Source organism: Pongo abelii, chromosome 12 (assembly GCF_028885655.2).
Source record: "Pongo abelii isolate AG06213 chromosome 12, NHGRI_mPonAbe1-v2.0_pri, whole genome shotgun sequence".
Taxonomy (NCBI): domain Eukaryota; kingdom Metazoa; phylum Chordata; class Mammalia; order Primates; family Hominidae; genus Pongo; species Pongo abelii.
Genome location: NC_071997.2, coordinates 25,000,088 through 25,021,918, shown reverse-complemented (window position 1 = coordinate 25,021,918; position 21,831 = coordinate 25,000,088). Strand labels below are relative to the sequence as shown.

The 21,831-nt window shown below is 44.6% G+C and overlaps 1 protein-coding gene across 5 annotated transcripts in view; it reads right to left on the bottom strand.

Moving 5' to 3' along the window:
* Window positions 1-1,365: 1,365 nt before the first annotated feature.
* Window positions 1,366-21,831, bottom strand: part of NCAPH (non-SMC condensin I complex subunit H) — a 38,094-nt gene continuing 17,628 nt past the window's right edge. For 2 of the 5 annotated variants that reach the window (XM_024242552.3, XM_063713324.1), the window contains exons 9-18: window positions 20,852-21,057; window positions 16,072-16,220; window positions 15,015-15,121; window positions 14,554-14,676; window positions 10,714-10,824; window positions 9,236-9,325; window positions 7,844-7,960; window positions 6,156-6,247; window positions 5,716-5,791; window positions 1,366-1,912 (exon numbers count right to left, since the gene is read on the bottom strand). In XM_024242552.3, coding sequence (XP_024098320.2) covers window positions 1,853-1,912; window positions 5,716-5,791; window positions 6,156-6,247; window positions 7,844-7,960; window positions 9,236-9,325; window positions 10,714-10,824; window positions 14,554-14,676; window positions 15,015-15,121; window positions 16,072-16,220; window positions 20,852-21,057 — 1,131 coding nt within the window. In that variant the 3' untranslated portion in view covers window positions 1,366-1,852. Of the gene's footprint in view, window positions 1,913-5,702; window positions 5,792-6,155; window positions 6,248-7,843; window positions 7,961-9,235; window positions 9,419-10,713; window positions 10,825-14,553; window positions 14,677-15,014; window positions 15,122-16,071; window positions 16,221-20,851; window positions 21,058-21,831 lie in introns of all 5 variants that reach the window. The other 3 variants (XM_024242550.2, XM_024242549.3, XM_024242551.2) reach the window with 2 other exon arrangements.

The following is a 21,831-nucleotide window of genomic DNA, read 5'->3' as shown; positions in this document are numbered from 1 at the left end:
TAGGATCTGACTCTGTTGACCTGGCTGGAATGCAGTAGTGTGATCATAGCTCACTGCAGCCTCAAACTCCTGGGCTCAAGTGATTATCCCACCTCAGCCTTCTGAGTAGCTGGGATTACAGACACACACCTCCGTGCCTGGCTAATTTTTAAACTTTTTTTTAAAGATGGGGATCTATTTTGCCCAGGTTGGTCTTGAACTCCTGACTTCAAGCAATCCTCCTGCCTCTTCCTTTCAAAGCACTAGGATTTACAGGTGTGGGCCACTGCACTTGGTCCCAATCTTTCTAGTTTTACTGGTAATTCAGCTCCCCCCCTCAGGACCCACTATAGAGAAGTGGGGCTGACTGAGGGAAGGAATGGGCTTAGCCAGTTCTACTCTCAGGAATAGGAGAGCAAGAAGCCCAGCACTAACCTGGCCTGGGAAAGTGATGGAGGCTTCAGCCCCAGCAAGACAGAGTGTGGATTCTCACCTGTGGCACCACTGCTTTTTCTAAGCATGCTCTTAAGTCTCTAACTCTCTCAATACAACAGAGCAGGTAATGTTTTGGACACAATTTGGAAAGCATATTCCTGTGGGGAGGGGATTATTTTTGTTTTGTGTGGTTTTTGGCTAAGAAGCAAGTTATTATCAGGAGCAATTTCCAATTATATACTTCACTGCTTCTGGCCTATATCCAAGATCTCTATTTAGCCAGTCAATGATGACGGGTGTTCTGGCAGAGATCCAGGACCAGCCAGTAACAGAACTACTTGGATCAACATCTATAATATTGTTCCAAATTGCAAGCAAAGTTAATTCCCCTATTCCTCTGAGGTTAGGGGAAGAACTTGTACATTTGTGGGTGTGCTGCATTCCGTGGAGATGGACAAATCTGAGTACTGCTCTCCACCCACTGCTGAGCCTGTATGACCCATCCAGGTAGCACATAGCACAATGGCTGAGAGCAGACTCTGGAGGCAGATTGCCAGGCTCAGGCCACCCCTGACAGTTTGCCGGCTGCCCTTTTGCAAGTTCCTCTACCTTGGGTGTCTGTTTCCTCCTCCAACATGAGAGTCACAATAGTAAGTTTCTCCTAGGGATGCTGAAAAGGCTACACGAAGCAATGGACAGAAGGGACAAGTATCACTATCAGCTCCCTCCAGCAGAATCCTGGGATTTAAGCAGGACCCAGTCTTGCATCTGAATGTCCAGTCAGTGATCTCTCTCTTCCATTCTCCTCCGACGCAAACCATCTTGGCCCTTAGGCATCTTCTGCCTTATACTGACATGTGGGTATCCTGGATAACTACCAGGACTGCATCCCCCTCAAGGGTAAGGACTAGGTCTGATACTCATCTAGTGAACACTCAAATATTTTGCCAGTTATATTATTAAGAATTTTATTTTTGAGCATTCTATATACATTTATAAGTGTACATATGATGTATTTTATGTACATGGATGGATTAGTAAGTTCTTCAAGGGCAACATTAAGTGCCCACTGGAAAATCTTCTACAGGAGAATAGTTTGGAAAATAACAGATCAATTTAGGAGACTAAAACTATACATTGATATAAAGAATGGATATAGGTTTTCTCAATCCAGAATAGTACCCTCACCCCCTCTGCCCTCCCCTCTCCTAGATGCTCACCATAGGGCAGTAAAGTTTAATCAGTCGAGCACAGAGCTTCAGGGCGCTGGCACCCAGACTATGACGGAGAGAAGGAAAGAGCAACAAATAAACAGGCACGTTGGTAGTTGGCTACAGCCTGGGTATAAGCCCATGGCATCTTCTTCCACCCAGACTGGAGATGTCCTGGCAACTGAGTAAGTGATGGGCCTCCTGCTGCTGACTTCTCCATAGTGAACTCAATCTCTTTGTCTCACAAGAACATCAGAGAGGTCCTCTGTTCCTTCCAGTTTTAGATTCTGAGGGAAGACCAAAACATGCATGGACTTTGGTATACTGAGAATAAAAAAAATCATAAATTCCAATCACAGTCACAAGGTAATGACTACAAAGAAGTTTGTCCCATGGTTATAAGAAAAACTGTTTCATAGTTAAGTATAATTTGCATGAAAAAACTGATCCCCAATCCTTGTTATAACAAAATGACTTAGGTAAAAAAGCAAAAAGAAATCCTTCTCTGGCTCTGGTTCCTGCAACCCACCCCCTATAAAGGGCCTAAGAGCTGAGCCGTCTGCCCTGAAGATGCTAATGGAGGCAGATGGGAGGTCACATCAGGAGCCACAACACATACATATAGTCAGTCGTCCCCTCTTATCCTCGAGGGGTGTTCCAAGGCCCCCGGTGGATGCCTGAACTCATATAGTACCAAATCAAATACACATATATGATTTTCATATATATGTATACACAAACATACCTTGTTTTTTCCTATACATACATACTTATGATCAAGTTTCATTTATAAATTAGGCACAGTAAGAGATTAACAATAACTAATGATAAAATAGAAAAATTAAGTCAAATAAGAGGGAATGGAACACAAGCACTGCAGTACCACAACAGTCGACCTGGGAACTGAGATGGCTACCAAGTGACTAATGGGAGAGCCATGTCTGCAGTGTGGATCTGGTGGACACAGGGACGGTTCAGATCTGGGGCAGGATGGAGCGGGACATGGTGACATTTCATCACACTACTCAGAACAGTTGCAACTTAAAACTTATGAACTGTTTATTTCTGGATTTCCACTTAGTATTTTCAGACCATGGGTGACTGTGGATCACTGAAACCATGGAAAGTGAAATTGTGGAAACAGGGGGCTACTGTGTTAACCCCAACCATGCATGCCTCCTCCAGGCACCCCCAACTGCCCCACTGCCCCATCCCTGGAAACAGGGGGACTACTGTATTAACCCCATCCATGCACATCTCCTCCAGGCACCCCTCAACTACCCCACTGCCCCATCCCTCCATTAGTTCCTGACAGCAGTGCCCTCCTGCCAGTCTCTGCACAGGTCTTTCCCTACCTACCTCCCAGCTCTTCCCCAACCCCAGGCAGTGTTTCCCTCAGGACTAAGCAGCTATGAGACACCTTTCCTGATGAACTTCACCACAACCAGCCTGCCCTGGCTCTGCATTGGAGGCAGATGGGATGTGCCAGGGCTCAAAAGCCACTCGCACCTTTCCTTGCCACTAAAGACAGAGCGCTCAAGTCACACCTCGCGGGTTTTCTGCAGCTCAGGTTCTGGTAGTCGCACACTGCTAACATGCAGCGCCATGAAGGCAGAGGGCCTCACGTCCATCACCGGCTCCTAAGCCCCACACACTGCCTGGCTATGTGAGGGGAGATTGTTATCACAGTGGTGGAGGAACAGACTCCAGACGGGAGTGAAAGATGGAGAGAAAGAAATCCAAGAGGAGGGTCAAGTTCTGCTGTGAAGCGTTGAAAATATTTCTCTTGGTGGCTCTAAGCTCTGAGTTATCACAGATCCCTGTAGATTATCACGGTAACTGTTGTGGCTAATGTTACAAGCCCAGTTTTCTCAAACAGCCCAAAGCCAGGCCCCAGTAATGGCCTTGGTGCTCAGCCCAACAAGTCATGGGCTGTAGCCACCCCCCATTCTTCAAACATCAAGAGCTCTGGGACCCTTAAAAAGAGACTTGATCACAGCAAAATGAAGAAGTCTGCGCTGCCACTGAGAGCAGGGGTGCAGAGCTGCAGTCGGAGCAGCACGACCTCAGTGAAGCCACAGAATCACTAATATTTCTTAGCAGTGTTGGCCTGGCCTGACTCCTTAAGAAACAAGTGAGGGCCATGAAGCCGCTCTCTCAAGTCAGGTTTCTGTGGAGACACACAACCCAGAGAAGCACTCTGACCTTCAGGCTGGGGCTGATGAGTGAAAGCAGTAACACTCTTAAATTGGACTCAGAAGGTTTTCTGAGCTTTGGAGGCCAGCCTAGGAGCCTGGTGTGCTAGGAGACCAGCACCCATGTGGGAGAGTCACCAGCACCTATTTCCACCAGGATGGTGTGCAAATGAGATTCCAGGCCTCCCCCGACACTTCTCAAGTCAGAGATGGATGGCCTGCACACCATCCACCTCAGATGGTATCTCCTCAGCAGAGCCACTTGTAGATTTCTTGTCAGAACAACGATAATAATATATTTTTTAATTTTTTATTTTCTTAGTCATTCTCTCTTCATATAGTTTGCATGTGACATCAGATGCTTTAGGATGTGTCAGGTATAGGAACTACCACCTCCCATAACCACAGGCATGTCTGCCTTCACAGGCTTGTGAACAGGGCATGTCCTCTCTCCGCAGTCACTGGTCACCGCCTTACTGCCCCCCAACAGCAGCCATGCAAGTTCAGCATTCCTGGGTTAAAACCATTCCCAAGGGCTCTGATGCACAATCATTCCTTCTTGGGAACTACACTGGGCTCTTTTGCTTAGGCCTCAGGTTTGAACACCCAGACTGGTGGTTACAAGCCCAATGGTCAGCACAGTAGTTGGATACATACAGCACTTGGTCCTGGCCCAGTGGCTCTTCTACACCTGTTCCCCACCCAGAATCAAAACTAGCTTCTGCTAACTGGACAGTTTCTTCTTCTTCATGAGGTTGTGGGCTAAGCAAGGTATTGACAAGAGAAAAATTGGTCTCTGACTTCCAGTGGTAGGTCATTGGGATTGGCTGATGGCTGTGCCACACAGGCCAGGGCAACTTCTCTCCAAAGCAGAGTCAGACCTGGAAAATGGAGCCAATCCTCACTGCTCCTGATTTCATTAGGAGGCCAGAGGTCACATGTTGGCATGTAGGAAATCCTGGATGCTTCCACCAGCACCCCATTTTTGCTACCATTCCATTCCCGTAATCACCCTCCAAAACCACACTTCGGCGTTCAGACAGTAACTGCACTCCAGTGCCCACCCCCTCCTCCTGGAGAGTTGACAGTGTTGGTGCACACCATGGCCATGGTGCCCCAGCCCCAGGATGGTGCTTGCTGCACACGCCATGACCCAGCCCATAGCCCTCCACTGCAGGTGCCAAAGGCTGGGCTGTGCATCAGCTGGCTGGGGACCCTAATGGATACCAAGTGTTCAGCGATGCTCAAATGTGTGGGCTTGCTGCTGGCTGCCCTCTCTGTGGTATCCCTGGGTAGTACCACTCGGCTCCTGAGAAGATGGGTACCCTCCTCTGCTCTTTCCACAGCTGTCCCATGGCTATGCAGCTGTTGGCTGGCCTGGCACAGGAGTCTGCCACGCTGACCCAGCTGGCACTTCAGGATTCTCCTTCCTTGTGACACACAGCTCGACTTTTCTGACTGTTACCTCCGTATTTTAGTACTCTTCTCTTTCTGCAACTGTTTTCTTTTCATCCTCATCTCTCTCCTCTTCTCTCTGCCATGTCTCCCATATGTCTTGACTTTGGTACTACTAGGCTTTGGCCTTTAAAGTCTTTGACACCCAGTGACGTAAAAGCACATTGTGTTCTTAGGTTGGGGAACTCACCGATCACAATTCCATCATCTAAAATCTTACTATTTGGGTCCTCTGTGCTATTTTCATTGCTAATCAAACCTGATGGCTTTTTCCTAAGTTACTTCTAGATGCCTGGCTAATCATTTGGGTTGAAGGTACTACATAATTCACTGTATTTAAGAAATCCTATGTTAGCCCATGAAAGATCAAATACAAAGCTAAATGAGTTGACATAAACAGGGAATACTCTAATACTCCCATGCTTACCTTAATTACCTACCTTTTCATTGGCTAAATGTAGGAGACAGGCAAAAGCCAGAGGTATGGAGAGGTTCTGAGCCATGACGGGGGGCAGGCTGGAAAGAAAGGAGCAAGTATTTAGGTCACTGCCAACTGTTAGAACAAAAGCTTGTTCATCAAGGATGAATAATACACACATGCAATGACTAAACTAATGAGAAACAAATCTTTCAGATGCATTTTATAAGCAGATTTTTCTAGTTTCTTATTTGAGATAAAATATCTCCTGTTACACTCTGACCACTGACACAGAAAAACGCCTTTTTTAAAGTTGGTCTGTATTATCTATCAACACAGAGAGAAAACAGAACAGCCACTATAAGTGTCATAGGAAACAGGTTGTGTGTGGAAGGCCCGCCACGCGGACAGCTCAGAGAGAAGGTGAGCCCCAACAAAGCCCCCACGCCTGCCAGCCCGCACCTCCTCTGCAGGTCCTTCGTGAGCCTGCTGAGCATCTTCTCGTCAGCCACTTCTGCCAGGGCCCCTTCTTTTCCAGCTTCCCTGTGGTTTGCCTAACAGAAGTACATTTATACATCGGACAGTTAGGGCTAGTGCACTTTTGAAAGGGCAACAAAAATAAAGTTGTATCACCAAAAAGTCTATACCTAAATGAAATGAAAACAAATTTTTTAGTTATTTTGAAGAAAAAGGATATACGAAGGGAACCAGTGCCTCAGCTCTGCTCTAATGACATTGTGGTGAACATGGATGTCAATAGCCAGCATCACCCTGGTAAAGGACACACTGCAAAAGGTGTCCTAGGGTGCCCCGAAAACAAACAAGAAAACAAAGCAGTAATAAAAAGCATGTTTTTTTTTTTTGAGATGGAGTCTCGCTCTGTCACCAGGCTGGAGTGCAGTGGTGCAATCTTGGCTCACTGCAAGCTCCACCTCCCGGGTTTAGGCAATTCTCCTGCCTCAGCCTCCCAAGTAGCTGGGATTACAGGCGCCCACCACCACGCCCAGCTAATTTTTTGTATTTTGTAGTAGAGATGGGGTTTCACCATGTTGGCCAGGCTTGTATTGAACACCTGACCTCATGATCCACCCACCTCGGCCTCCCAAAGTGCTGGGATTACAGACATGAGCCACTGTGCCTAGCCAAAGCCATGATTATTTATAGCTCCAACTGGACTACACTGCTAAGGGCAGCACAAAATTCATATTTAAAAGTAAACTCAAACTTTCCACTTAAGACAAAGACACACACTTGCATCCCATTCTGTTCTAGTTGATAAAACTTTACAAATATGACTGAAGAGCTTTCTCTGATACCCAGCTCAGGGCCCTCAATCAACTTACGAGTTTTCATTTCTCAGCTACAGAAGATCTAAACTCAGAATATTACCTGAGCAGAAGGAGTCAGAAAGAGAGAAGGATTCTAATTAACTGAGACTTCCTTTCATTGAGGTGGACCAAGTTAATCAAGGTTTCAGCTTGTTCTGAAGGAGAAGTAGAATCTGACAGTATAATAATTACTTTTCCACTATCTTCCTACTGAGAATACATTCCTGAAATCAGAATTATTAGATCAAAAGGTTTAAACATTTCATAGCATATAGCAACTTAAATTACTACCAGCAGTGAATAAGTACTCCAAATTTTCCTCCTCAGTAATGGAAAATAGTTTAATTACTAAAATTGCTGCTGTTTTAAAGTAGCATCAAGATTGTTTCATTTGTCTTTTTTGATTACCAGCAAGGCTGAATCACACCTTACACACTAGTTTGCTATTTGTATCACAGTCTGTGTGACCTGCCTATTTGTATACTTGGTTCATTTCTCTCTTAGAAGCATGATGTCTTCCTTTTATTTTTGTTTTCTTTTTCAAGATACAGGATCTCTCTCTGTTGCCCAGACTGGAGTGCAGTGGTACGATCATATCATAGCTCACTGTAACCTCAAACTCCTGGGCTCAAGTGATCCTCCCACTTCCGCCTCCCAAAATGCTGGGATTACACGTGTGAGCCACCATGCCCAGCTCCTTGTATTTTTGAACGAACATTTCTGTATTGGAGGCATTGCCCAAATCGAGGTGTCTTCAGCTGTAGACATCAACCACTCCCCTCCCGCATGCTGGGCACCTAGAGAACAGGCAGAGCATCTGACCTCTGCATCTGCCTCCTTTCCGGAGAGCGCTGTCAGCAGACTCCACATGCTCTGCTTCAGCTTCTTCATGTCCATCTTTTTGGCAGTCTTGGCATAGTGAATTTCAATTTTATTTACCTGAAATAGGTATATGACAAAGTAAAACTAAGCAGAATAAAGAAACTTTTACCATAATTCACTGTAAAAACAAAGGTCTGGAGTTCAACTAAAGAAGGAATCCAGTTTCAACCAAGGAGACACAGAGCTCTGTTTTTTTTGTTTGTATTTTTTTTTTTTTTTTGAGACGGAGTTTCGCTCTTGTCACCCAGGCTGGATTGCAATGGTGCAATCTCAGCTCACTGCAACCTCCGCCTCCTGGGTTCAAGCGATTCTCTGGCCTCAGCCTCCCAAGGAGCTGGGATTACAGGCACCTGGCTAATTTTTGTATTTTTAGTAGAGATGGTATTTCACCATTTTGGCCACGCTGGTCTCAAACTCTTTTTTTTTTTTTTTTTGAGACGGAGTCTCTACCTGTTGCCCAGGCTGAAGTGCAATAGCACGATCTCAGCTTACTGCAACCTCTGCCTCCCGGGTTCAAATGACTCTCCTGCCTCAGCCTCTAGAATAGCTGGGATTACAGGCACCTGCCACCATGCCCAGCTAATTTTTGTATTTTTATTAAAGACGGGGTTTCACCATGTTGGCCAGGCTGGTCTCGAACTCTGACATCGTGATCTGCCCGCCTTGGCCTCCCAAAGTGCTGGGATTACAGGCGTGAGCCACCGCGCCCGGCCTCAAATTCTTGACCCCAGGTGATCTGCCCGCCTTGGCCTCCCAAAGTGCTGGGATTACAGGCGTGAGCCACCACGCCCAGCCCAGAGCTCTCTTTGGACACTAAAATAAGAGTCTCTCATATCAAATCTAATTTCTTTTCAATCAAGTGCAATCTACATTAAGGCTAACTGGAATTCCAGTGGAAAAGAGATAAATGAATCAAATATAAAGGCAAGCATAAAGCCTGCCACCTGGTATGGAAGAGATAAATGTTTAATACATGATAATTTAATACAAACTGAATTTGGCCAAGATTTTTCAGAGCCATACAGCTAGATAGCCTTGCTGAATTAGCATATAAATTTATATTCTCTGCCTGCAGCCTTCATTCATATGCCTTATTTGGGTGACCAGTTCCTCCCTAGTTACATGTCTTATCAAGGTCTTTGGAGAGATGGTCAGTTCCACACAAACCTAATTAGCATCAGCTCACTCCCACAACCCTATTTAAAACTTGGAGAGCAACAGGTTAAAATTGAGAAGAAAAGAAATCAAGCTCAGATTGACGTGACTCTCATATAAGAGACAATTAAATAGATTTCAGGCAAACAATGTAATTCTCAGCTCTTTCATCCGTACCTTCTGAGGCTCAGCTACCAGGTTTGACTCCCCATATGTTGTGATGTCTAATCCTTGGGCTTCCGGAGTGTCACCATTCTGTTGTGCTGTCTTAGGTGGATGGCAAGGATAAGGTGAGAGGTCAGAGTTCCCAACTGGTCCCACAAATAAGTCATCCAAATCTTCATCATCACTGTCAGCAGCCTGGGCAAGAAACAGCTCTTCGAGTTTGGTGGAAGCTGCAGAGGAGCTTAGAAACACCCTTGAAAGAGACTCCGTGTTTGCAAAGCAAGAAGAGACCATCTGATAGTTCACTCAGTGAGTTACACTGCGATGAACTTCTAGGTGCCTCTAGTTATCATCCTGTTTCACATAAACCCTATTAGAGAGGTGTCTGTTATCAACCTAAGACCTTTTGAGCAGGAGTTAAAAGGAATTCAATAATCATAATTGCCACTATGTCCCCCCTTCAGCTTCTAACTAATTTAGGATTTCATTTCACAGAAACATTCCTCAAATACCGGAGATATGAACTGCACATATCACCCAAGGAAAGCACAGGAGATTCCTGGGGCCATCTGGTCAGTAGCAGGCGTACCACCCAGAAGCAGGTGAGAAAGTCATTTTTGGGATCACATCCAGAGTGAATGTATCAGTATCTTCGGGCAGGGGGTGGGGTGGGGGGACACAGGTCAGGAATCAGTCTTTAAATAGGCTCCCTGGGTGATTTGTATGTAAGTTAAAGTTTGAGAAGCACTGGTCAAGAGGTCAGTCTGGATTTTCACTAAAATATAACAGCCTAACTCTCTTCCTAAGTAAGAAAATAAGGTGAATACATTTTTTTTTCCAGTTCTTTCCCCCCTTTCCACATACAGGGACACAGATGAAGCCTATTTTTCCAGTTTCTGTTACCTGTATTAGCCATCTCATCAGTAGACTCAGAGAAGGGATATGGAAATTATTTAGTCTAAACCATGATCTAAAGATGGGGGGTGGCTTGTACAAGTTCACAGCAAGCTTGCAATATGAGAACTACATTCAGAGCTAGAAACCTGGTCATTTGAGACACACCCTGAAGACTTATTTTTTGCCACACCAGATCACGCCACCTTCACATGTCTATGTGTTTTGTCTACCTGGCCAAAATATTAGCTCATAAGAGGACAAAGTGTTTATATGCCTTTGAAATCCCACAACAGCCAAGATTAGTACTTTGTAGCAGAGGCTAAACACCCATCCACATGTCAACACATTCACTTGAGTGTGGCCATTTGCTTCCTGCATGTAAGATGTGAAGTAAGGCAGGCCAAGGGTGAGGCTGTTTCCTTGACTCTGCTCAGCTCCCTGCACTGGGTGGAAGGCAGACCCTTTACCCAGAAAACCTCCACTGGATTCAAAATTTCCAACAGTCTCCTGCCATATAAAATGGGGACATGAGAAGCAGAGAAAAATGACTCCCTGGCTTAGAACAGAGGACAGAGCCCCTTTCCCCCCTTTACCTGTAATCCAGGGCAAAAGTTGGAGGTATCATTAGGGTTGTTGTAATCATAGTCTTCAATTTCTTCATAATGCTCAGTCTCTGCCCTACGGCCCTGGGCCATCTTAAGTAACTAAAGGAAAGAATAAATGCAGAAAGCTATTTTGTTAAAAGCTACTGAACTAGGTTAGGGAAGTAAATCTTAATTTCTATGCCCAATCTCCTCCTAGAATTATACAATTTTAGAGTCAGAAGGGCCCTCACAAGTCATCTAAGTCTAACAGACTTTTCCACTGCACAGTGCAAACCTGGAGTAGCAAGGCTCAGCGTCTCTACCAATCCCAAATAAACCAGAGCAGCTCTATTTCTGTGTGACTGGCAATTAGGCCTTCTGCACAGTTTTACCTGAAAAAGGGTTCCTTCACTAAAAACAAAAGTTGGAAAATCTACCCTCCAGCTTTCTGAAAGTCACCTTGTTGCACTTGAACAATTTTGATAGAAAACCCATTACCAGCCAGGCATGGTGACTCACACCTGTAATCCCAGCACTTTGAGAGGCTAAGGTGGGAGGACTGCTTGAGCCTAGGAATTTTGAGACTAGCGTTGGGCAACACAGTGAGACCCCATCTCTACAAAAAAGATGGCATGGTGCTGTGTGCCTGTGGTCTCAGCTACTCAGGAGGCTGAGGCAGGAGGATCATTTGAGCCCAGGGGTTGAGGCTGCACTGAGCCATACTCATACCACTGCACTCCAGCCTGAGACCCTGTTTTTAAAAAAAAAAAAAAAAAAAAAAAGGAAAACCCATTACCTTAATTAACAGCCTGTCTCATTCCTGAGTGGAAACCACTGTTCCCTACAAGGCAACAAGGAGAGACATCCAGCTCTTCCCTCTAATTACATCCATCATCCTCATTCTGTATTCCAGAGCCTCATGGAGTACCTACGGACTTTTTAGGAGTCCTACGGACCACAGTCTTTCAAATATTTGCAGGTCCTTCCTTAGACCAGTGATTTCTACTTGATATATAAATCTCTGAAGTAGGAGAAATGTGACTGGAGGTGTGCACAGTTTACAAGAGCACACTGAATATTTTAAGATAATTCTGTGCTTCAAAAACAACTCAAATAAACCCACAATGTGCTTGTAACAAATCCAAAACTACTACTAAACAATAAATACTTGAGTTAAGAAACGCCCCATTTTCTTCCACTGTTCTTCATATGACACAACTTCTAACTGCCTCTTCATTTAGAATACTCTCCTCTGGGCACACTCTCAGGTGTCCCCAGCCAAATGTCCAGTGTTTAATACAGGCACTTCCAGTCACACAAATTTAAAAGTTATGCTTACACTATGCTGGAGTCTATTAAGTGTGCAACAGTATATGTCTAAAAAACAATTTACATACCTTAATTAAAAATATTTCATTGCTAAAAAATTATAATGATCATATCAGCCTTCAGTGAGTTGTAATATTTTTGCTGTTAAAGGGTCTTGCCTCAATGTTGATGGCTACTGACTGTCAGGGTGGGTGGTGGTTGCTGAAGGATGGGGTGGCTGCGACAATTTCTTAAAATAAGACAACAATGAAGTTTGCTGCATCAGTCAACTCTTCCTGTCACTAAAGATTTCTCTGAAGCATACAATGCTGTTTGATAGCATTTACCCATAGCAGAGCTTCTTTCAGATTCAAAGTCAATCTTCTCAAACCCTGCCACTGCTATATCAACTAAGACTATGTAACATTCTAAATCTTTTGTCATTTCAACAATGTTCACAGCATCTTCACCAGGAGTAAATTCCATCTCAAGAAAATGTTCTTTGCTCATCCATAAGAAACAACTTCTCATCCATTCAAGTTTTATCAGGGTATCGTACCAATGTAGTCACATCATCAGGCTCCATTTCTCATTCTAGTTCTTTGCTATTTCCACCACATCTGCATACCACATCTGCAGTGACTTCCTCCACTGAAGTATTTTTGAGACAGAGTCTTGCTCTGTCACCCAGGCTGGAGTGCAGTGGTGTAATCTCAGTTCACTGCAACCTCCACCTCTTGGGTTCCAATGATTCTCGTGCCTCACCCTCCTGAGTAGCCAGGACTACAGGCCTGCACTACCATGCCTGGCTAATTTTTGTATTTTTAGTAGAGATGGGGTTTCGCCATGTTGCCCAGGCTGGTCTCAAACTCCTGGCCTCAAGCGATCCACCCACCTTGGCCTCCCAAAGTGCTAGGATTACAGGCGTGAGCCATCGTGACTGGCCTCCACTGAAGTCTTGAAGCCCTCAAAATCATCCATAAGAGTCAGAATCAACTTCTTCCAAACTCCTGTTAATGTTGATATTTTGACCCCCTCTCATGAATCACAAATTTTTTTTTGTTCTGCTTTTCTGAGATGAGGCCTCACTTTGTCCCCCAGGCTGGAGTGCACTGGCATGATCATAGCTTACTATAGCCTCAGGCCCCCAAGTAGCTAGGACTAAAAAAAAAGTATTTCTATTGAAGTAAACAATATTGATCAGAAAGAAAAACATATCTTGATTAGTTTACAAAAATAGAATGTGAGGCCAGGTGTAGCGGCTCACACCTGTAATCCCTGTACTTTGGGAGGCTGAGGCAGGAGGACTGCTTGAATCCAGGAGTTCAAAGTTACAATGAGCTCCAATTGCACCACTGGACTATGGCCTGGGCAACAGAGCAAGAAGACCCTGTCTCTAAAAAAAATAAATACAAAAAAACAAATAGAATGTGTAATATCAGTCAATTCAGGAAAAAAAAAAAAATATATATATATATATATATACACACACACATATATATATATCTCATTAAAATCTTGTGGAAAAACAGGCAAAATAAAGAGGAAAGTATAAAGTGTTAATACACTCCATGAGAGTAGGAGAACCAGTAATGCAAGTAAGCAGAGGATGTGAATGGAATGGTTTACACGAACCACTGCTTACCCTGTCAGCGGGGACATGTGAGAAGAGCCCCACGCAAATGAAGGAGGCAGTAATCAGGGTGCAACACTAGGTAATTCAGAAGGCTCCATGTGACAATCTCAGAAGGAGCCCCGGCAGCCTGTAGAGCCCTAGGAGACTTCCCAAGGATGTGAGCCCATGTGTCACCTTGGGCTCACTTCGACTTGGATCATGAGTAAGGCAACCTCACTGTATAAAGCAATTGGTGAGTAAATCCACAGCTTCAATGAGAAAGCCAAGGAATCAGCTGGGCACGGTGGCTCACACCTATAATCCCGGCACTTTGGGAGGCTGAGGCGGGTGGATCGCCTGAGGTCAGCAGTTCGAGACTAGCCTGGCCAACATGGTAAAACCCTGTCCCTATTAAAAATACAAAAAATTCACCGGGCATGGTGGCATGCACCTGTAATCCCAGTTACTTGGGAGGCTGAGGCAGGAGAATTGCTTGAACCCAGGAGGGAGAGGTTGCAGTGAGCCAAGATTGCGCCATTGCACTCTAGCCTGGGGCAACAAAATCGAAACTCTGTCAAAAAAAAAAAAAAAAAAAAGGAGAAAGCAAAGGAATCAAGAAATAACTTAAAAACTGTTGAAACTTCACCAAAAGACTACACTCACTGCCCCCCTGAATTTCAGCATGGAGGCTTCAGTATCCAGCATTCTTGCCAGGTAAAGTATTTCCAAGTGTTTACTGTGTGTCCATCATATAAGCCTTTCCTTTTAGCTTTCTTTGCCTTGTCTATTTGATTTCCTGGCAACACGCTCTGGCTAACACATACTGCTCCTCACGTTCTCCCCTTTCCTCAAAGGCACTGCCTAACTGTCATACTATCAGCCACTTGATACCTTGCGTGCTTAAAGGAACCAAGAAATAGGCTTACCCTGGTGCCTGGTTTGAGGTGAAGCTGGACCAGAGCGTCGACATCGTAGTTGAAATCTGTAGGAAGGGTGGTAGCTCTCCAATTCTGGTTCTCCAAAGTGGACTTGGTCAGAATAGTAGCAGCCTATTAATTTTTTTTAAAAAAGTGTTTTAGGCATTTTAACAATGGGCAAAACATCTTATTTTTTTTAAAGCAGTTTGGGAAGGGTTTGGGCAGCATGAGTCTACCATCAGTCTCACAGTTCTATGTAAAAAAGTGATTTTGCTAGCATTATTCTTTTTATTCTAAATTTGATTCTTTCTGCCACTGAGTTTAGGACTATTTCTTAATAGTGCCTTTAGGGAACAAGGAAGAATGAAACCATCTGTTTGCTCTAACAGTTAAATTTATACGGAATTTTAAAAAATCACATCTGAAAGGGAAAAACGAGTGAGCACAATCCTAATAAATTCAGTACAAACCTTTGTTTTCCTAAAATATACATCAAAGTCAATATCATCTTCAAAGTCAATTTCAAAATCTTTCTTTGTACTCTTCTTTTTGTTTTCTGATTGGGAGGGAGCATCTTCTGCAGAGTGAACACAGACGTCAGCACTTCACTTCTGTGGCCTAAAATATTTACTCATTTCACAAGATCTGCTGACAGCCTTATCAAGGCTTATCAAAACCACAAGGCGGCATCGTGTCTGAGCATCACAACAGTAGGAGTGCTCAATCACACACCCTCTTTTCATCCTAAACTTATTAATTTGTGTTTTGGCTAAGAAAACACATCAGAAACATATGCTTGGCCAGGTGCAGTGGCTCATGCCTGTAATCCCAACACTTTGGGAGGTTAAGGCAGGAGGATCACTTGAGGCCAGGAGTCGAGACTGGCCTAGGCAACAAAGCGGGATCCCATCACTACGGAAAATTTAAAAATTAACTGAGCATGCTGGCATGCCCCTGCAGTCCCAGCTACTCAGAAGGCTGAGGTGGGAGGACGCTTAAGCCCAGGAGGTCAAGGCTGCAGTAAGCCATGATTCACCACTGCACTTCAGCCTGGGTAACAGTGTGAAACCCTGTCTCAAAAGCAAAACAAAACATAAAACAACAGATGCTTATCCCTTTCTTTCAAAGAGACAATGCAAAACACATAAGGTCAGCACAGCCCTTTGGAGTTCTACAGAATGCCAACATGTGCAGTAGCTCCTGTGTAGCCTCTAGTGCCCAGGGGTCATGCCCACCCATGGCCACTGAGTGAAGTCATGTGGATACTAGGGAGCAGTGTGAGGCTGGGAGCCCAGTTCTCCTGACTCCAGTACTCACTCTCCTCACTCAGAGGCTTCCATTTTCACTGTCCCTTCATCCCAGGCCAGGCAAACTGACCAACCAGGAAGCTGGCTCATCTGTATGCTTCCTCGGCTTATTAAGAGACACAACAGGGCTGTGACTGGCATTTCTCTTCCTTGGCTAACTGCTGACTGGCTGGTCATCTACACTATTTCTTTTCTTAAAATTCCACCTAGAATTACATACGTTTGCGTCGAGGCCTAAAGCGCCAGTGATCCGGGCCAGCCCACATCGACATGGTCCGAGGACTGAAATAAGAATATTCTCCAGGTTTCATAGACAGAAGGGGGCACATGGTCCTGATGTCTCCATCCCCAAGGGAAATCATATCTTCCCTGTAACACACATGAAATATTTGTACATGTACAATACATATATTATAATGCTGCATTTACATATGAAGCATATGTCCACAAACGAGCTGCATTTCTGTGAGTCCAATACAAATACTTCATTATTAATAATTCCTTTTACTTCTTAAGTACTTTTGCTTCCCTTAATTTTATAACAATATAATCATATCTATACAAGCACTCTGGAAGTTTCAAAGTGCACCATAAAATGCTAGTCTACCTAATTTGAGAGACAAGATGACAAAAGTAAAGAGAATTCTTTTGGCTGGGCGCGGTGGCTCACGCTTGTAATCCCAGCACTTTGGGAGGCCGAGGCAGGCGGATCACGATGTCAGGAGATCGAGACCATCCTGGCTAACACAGTGAAACCCCGTCTCTACTAAAAATACAAAAAATTAGCCAGGCATGGTGGCGGGCACCTGTAGTCCCAGCTACTCGGGAGGCTGAGGCAGGAGAATGGCGTGAACCCAGGAGGCGGAGCTTGCAGTGAGCCAAGATCGCACCACTGCACTCCAGCCTGGGTGACAGAGTGAGAATCCGTCTCAAAAAAAAAAGAGAATTCCTTTGGGTAAGAATCCACAGCTAGTAAAATGCCGGAGCTGGGAGCTGGACACAAGTCCCTTAATCCCAGCCTCAGGGTCTTTCCACACACATGCTTCTTGCCACACAAGATGACAAATCCCTCATTCGTCACCATCCTTCTGTAAATGAGGGCTCCAAAAGATACTGCTATAGTTCCTACTAAAAGTGAAAAAAAAGTTTGTCTAATTATTTAGTTCCTCTAACGCTTTGGAGGCCCCCCTTATAATCTGTTAGGTCATCCAGCTTTATTCTTTGCCGTGTGTAAAGTGTCTAAGTGGTCAGTGCAGCATGGCAGTTTCGGTTTGGTTTTTTACTCCTTCTACATTTTTAAAAAATAGAGATGGGGTCTCACTATGTTGGTCAGGTTGGTCTTGAACTCCTAGCCTCAAGCAATCCTCCTGCCTCAGCCTCCCAAAGTGCTAGGATTACAAGCGTGTCAGGATTACACCATGCCCAGCCATTTTTCACTCTTTCCACAAGGTACAAGCTTTCTCCTAAAGGGCTCTGACATGTCAGAAAGGACGCTGGTGCTGCTGTACCGCCCTCTGAAGGTAAGGTAACAAAGAAGTTTCAGAAGAATGGCCTTGTATTTGTATTGAGCATACCTATAATTCCCATTTATATAAGCCATATGGAATAAGCTAAAAAGGCTTTTAAAAGGGGATTTTGTCTTTATATACAGAATTTAAAAAAATTTTAATTGTGTAATTAAAACCTAATTAAAAAAATAAAATACACAATAAAAAATCACATTTCTAGTCTGTATGGCCTAGTGCTGTAACAGAATCTGATACCTAGCATGTTATTAAGTAACAAATGCACTGTGCTGTGAACTCCAGAGGGAGAAGAAGTTCCAACAGCATCCCCACTCCATTCTGATGGATATTCTTCCATTAGGAAGAGTGGCTCCCATTCCTGATTCTGGTGATGGAGCTGGACAGAGGCTTTGCAGGATTTTTGAAATGTAGTAATCCAATAATTCTTTCAACATACAATGTTATGTCACAGGCATCCTACCAGTCCCAATTTCACCACTCAACAACTAAATGAATCCACCTATAGTCCAAAATAGTTTATCCATTTTTCAAGGCCGCCCACTTCAAACATCTCCGGTCCCTCCAGGAAAACTCTGTATTTCTTCTATCCCCTCCCCATAATATCACAGGGTCCCTCCTTCAATTTAGCTGTGGTTTAATCCACTGTCCTAACACTGGCTCCTCCCAGCTGGCTCAGCACATAGGCAGCATGCAGCCAAATGTTTCATTCTCACATGCATTAAGTAGGCTGTGTTCTGGGCTTTGACCTCCGACTAGGTCATTAACCACAGTGACTGCCTTATATAAGTACGCTGGTACTACAGAAGGGTTGGCCAGAGAACACTTGGCTCCAAGTGTTCTTGGGCTGCTGTTGCTGCTGCACAAAGGGAGGGAGCTCACTCTTAGACATCAAGCACTTTCGCAGACCAGTCCTTACCAATGCATGTGCACAGAGCTCCACCTTTTATGCTTGCAGTTGTCAGTGTGCTGCCATGCAGAGACCAATAACATGAGGCATCTACACAACACTGGTATTTATCACTCAGCATTGCCCCACCCCACCTTCATCCAGAGGCCCCCGAAGACCTCTCAGTAGAGTACAATGGTTTTCAACCCTGGGTGCAGAACACAATCACCCGGGGATGGTAACGTGATGTCTGGCCCCCTCTACCCACTGAGATGCTCAGGTGGTGTGGACTGGAGCCTGCCATCCAAAACTCACTATATGTGGGCATCCAAAGTTCACTATATGTGGGCAGGACTGGTCAAAGGTGCTGGGTGGCAACCAGCTCCACCCCATTAGACTCTCTGAGCCTGTTTCCTCAGCTGTAAAATGAGGATAATAGGACCTAATTATAGGGTTGCTGCAATAAAATAATTAATTTTAGATATTATGTAAATTATGTGAAATAACAGACATAAGGCACCTGGTGCAGCATCTTGCACAAAGAATAAGGAGCTCAATAAATATCAGATATTGTTATTATCACCTGGTCCCAACCTTGCATTTTAGGGATGAGAAAACAAAGACCGCAAAAGGTGATAACATTGCCCCACATCTCAGGGCTAGTAACAGCAAGATCAGATCTACTCCAGATCAAACACTCACTGAATTCCCAGGAAAGGCCAGCGATGTGGCAAGGGGAGGGGATTTAAGGATGGGTAAAACTTGAGACTAGAACCGCAGCCTCCCACCCCTAATGTACTAGGTAGGATAGAGTCTAAGATTTTGTGCTGTTTGGAATAAGGGAGAGAAGTGGAGACATTTGTTCAAAATAACCAGCAGAAAACATCTTCCAGAAACCAAATAAAAGTCATAGAAGCCCTTTGTTATTGTCAGTCCCTCAGATGTCACCTCACTGTTTAAGGAAAGTGATAGCTTTTCTCTGACATTTGAAAATGTTTTTAAGAGTTCATCCCATCAACCTATCATTTCTCCCTTCTTAGAAGACAGGATGGCCAGGTGCAGTGGCTCACGCCTGTAATCCCAGCACTTTGGGAGGCCGAGGCGGGCGGATCACGAGGTCAGGAGATTGAGACCATCCTGGCTAACACGGTGAAACCCCGTCTCTAATAAAAAAATTAGCCAGGCATGGTGGCGGGTGCCTGTAGTCCCAGCTACTCGGGAGGCTGAGGCAGGAGAATGGCGTGAACCTGGGAGGCAGAGCTTGCAGTGAGCAGAGATCGCGCTACTGCACTCCAGCCTGGGCGACAGAGTGAGACTCTGTCTCAAAAAACAAAAAACAAAAAACAAAAAAGACAGGATGAGAATGGGGCAAAATTGCAGCCATGCGAACAGAACAATTCCGGAGAGCAGGGTGCTACGGGGCCTGGATGGGCAGTGGCACCTTGATAACGTCTTTAAAAGACATTATCAGCCTAATCGTTTCCCACAAGGGCAGACAAAAGGAGCTTAGGAAAGACATCTGAGCAGGGCTCTTGAAGAGATTTTTGTCATGGTGGGAAATTATACTAAGCAACTTCTAAGGTTTTACTCAAAACCAGCTTGGCTGTCCCCAATCCCAGTTCTGCAAAGCGCTGTTATAGACATAGGAGTTAACAGAGGGACTGTTCACTCTAATCTCATGAAATCTCCTACCCCCAGGCTAATTCAAGACCTTTACAGGACCATGACACTAAAGGGTTGTGAGACCCTGCTTCCAAATCATATTTAGAATTAAAATACTAACCTATGAAGTACATAAAGGCCAACCAAGTTCTGATTATTTTTATGATGTTTACTAGGGTAATCAAAAATTTAAATTACTAAACCAATTCTTCTTCTTCTCCTCCAAATATTCTCAATTTATTGGTTGGTTTTGTTTTCCCTGCCTTGCTTGTCCCCAGTCTGCCCATTTGGTAACCCAACACTGCCTAACCCCCACTTGCTTACCTTTCAGGTGGTAAATTGGTGGCTTAGAGTCACCAACAGCCACACTATAAGCAATGTGTACAAAGGGAGCATGCTCTCTGCTACCAAAATGCATGTGGTAACAATAGCCACAGTGACGTAATTACTAGATCCCAGGTGCTTTGTTCCAAACGCTTTACATTGTTCTAATCCTTACAAACTCCTGCAATGTCAGTTTTATAACCAAAGTGGCTAAGCCGACATTCAAAGCCAGGTGTGATTCCTCTGAGTCAGAAAGGCTCAGCTGAAAAGCTCAGCTGATGTGTATGACACAGCACACCAGCCTAGCCAATCAGACATCAAATTCAATCACCCCAGCAGGAAATCTGTTAAGAACTGATAGTGCCCAGGCATGGTGGCTCACACCTGAAATCCTGGCACCTTGGGAGGCCAAAGCAGGAGGATTGCTTGAGCCCCAAGAGTTCAAGACCAGCCTGAGCAATGCAGTGCGATGCCCGTCTCTATTTTTGGGGGAAAAAAAAAAAAAAGAAAGAAAATTTTTTTTAATTAGAAAAAAAGAAAAAGAAAAAAGAACCAATGAAAAACTGCTATAGAAACACTTTCTGTGACTCTGAGAGCCTTACTGGCAGCTCTGAACCTGGCAGGGCTCCTTCCAGCTCCTGAACTCTTCATGATCCCCAACTGCGGTGTGGTCAGGTTCATTGTTGGCATCAAAGTCGTCCCCCAGGGACCCATCAGGGAAGTCTCCACAGTCACTCTCCTCAACTTCGGCATTGATGTCAAATACCTGGTCATTCTTCTTAAACTTGTCTACCAGGGCCGACACAGACTGGAGGGACAAAAGAGGGTTCTGTAATTCTCATTCCTATAACCACCTCAAATCACCACTGGAGGGACAGCCTTCTCACCCTTAAATTTCAGTTTCCAGCCTTCTCCTTCCCCTGAGCCACCCTTCCCCATCCCCTGCCTGCCTGGGCCAGGACTCTCACGATAGTACAGTGAGGGGGAAGTTTATATTGTGCAGCACAGGAGGAAGCTGCATTGTTGTCAGGCACATTTTGTAAAACATGAAACAGGATTCTGTACCCATTAACTACATGTTTGCAGAAAACAGTTTTCCATGGAGACCATTTATTTTGGAAATTGTAGTAAGTAGGCTAAAGGGGGCCATGCTAAAAATACACAGAGGAAAGCTCTACACATGACAATTTCTCAGGAAACTCTGTGCCAAGGGACTCAACCCCAAAGAGCAGGAAATTCCTCAAGCTTGACAGCAGCCTAAGAGATTCGAGGCCACTGGGATAACCACATTCAAGAGTAAATCTAATTATAAATGTTCACTGATTAATGCCAGGGCCGCCTTACCCTAGGATAGCAGAAGAGAGAACATAAGCTGATCCCGTAACTCACTTACCTCTAGAATAGTCCTGCTGGGGTTCACAACCCTACCCCTCCTCCCTCAGGGTTTTTGTCCCTACAGAAGTGCCAAAGGAAATATTTTCTGTACTCCTGGCTAAATAAAGATGATGCCACAGTTTTGGTTCCCATTGGGCAGGACCACTCTTGAGCCAACTAACTGAAACCATGAGCCACTAAAAGTTGA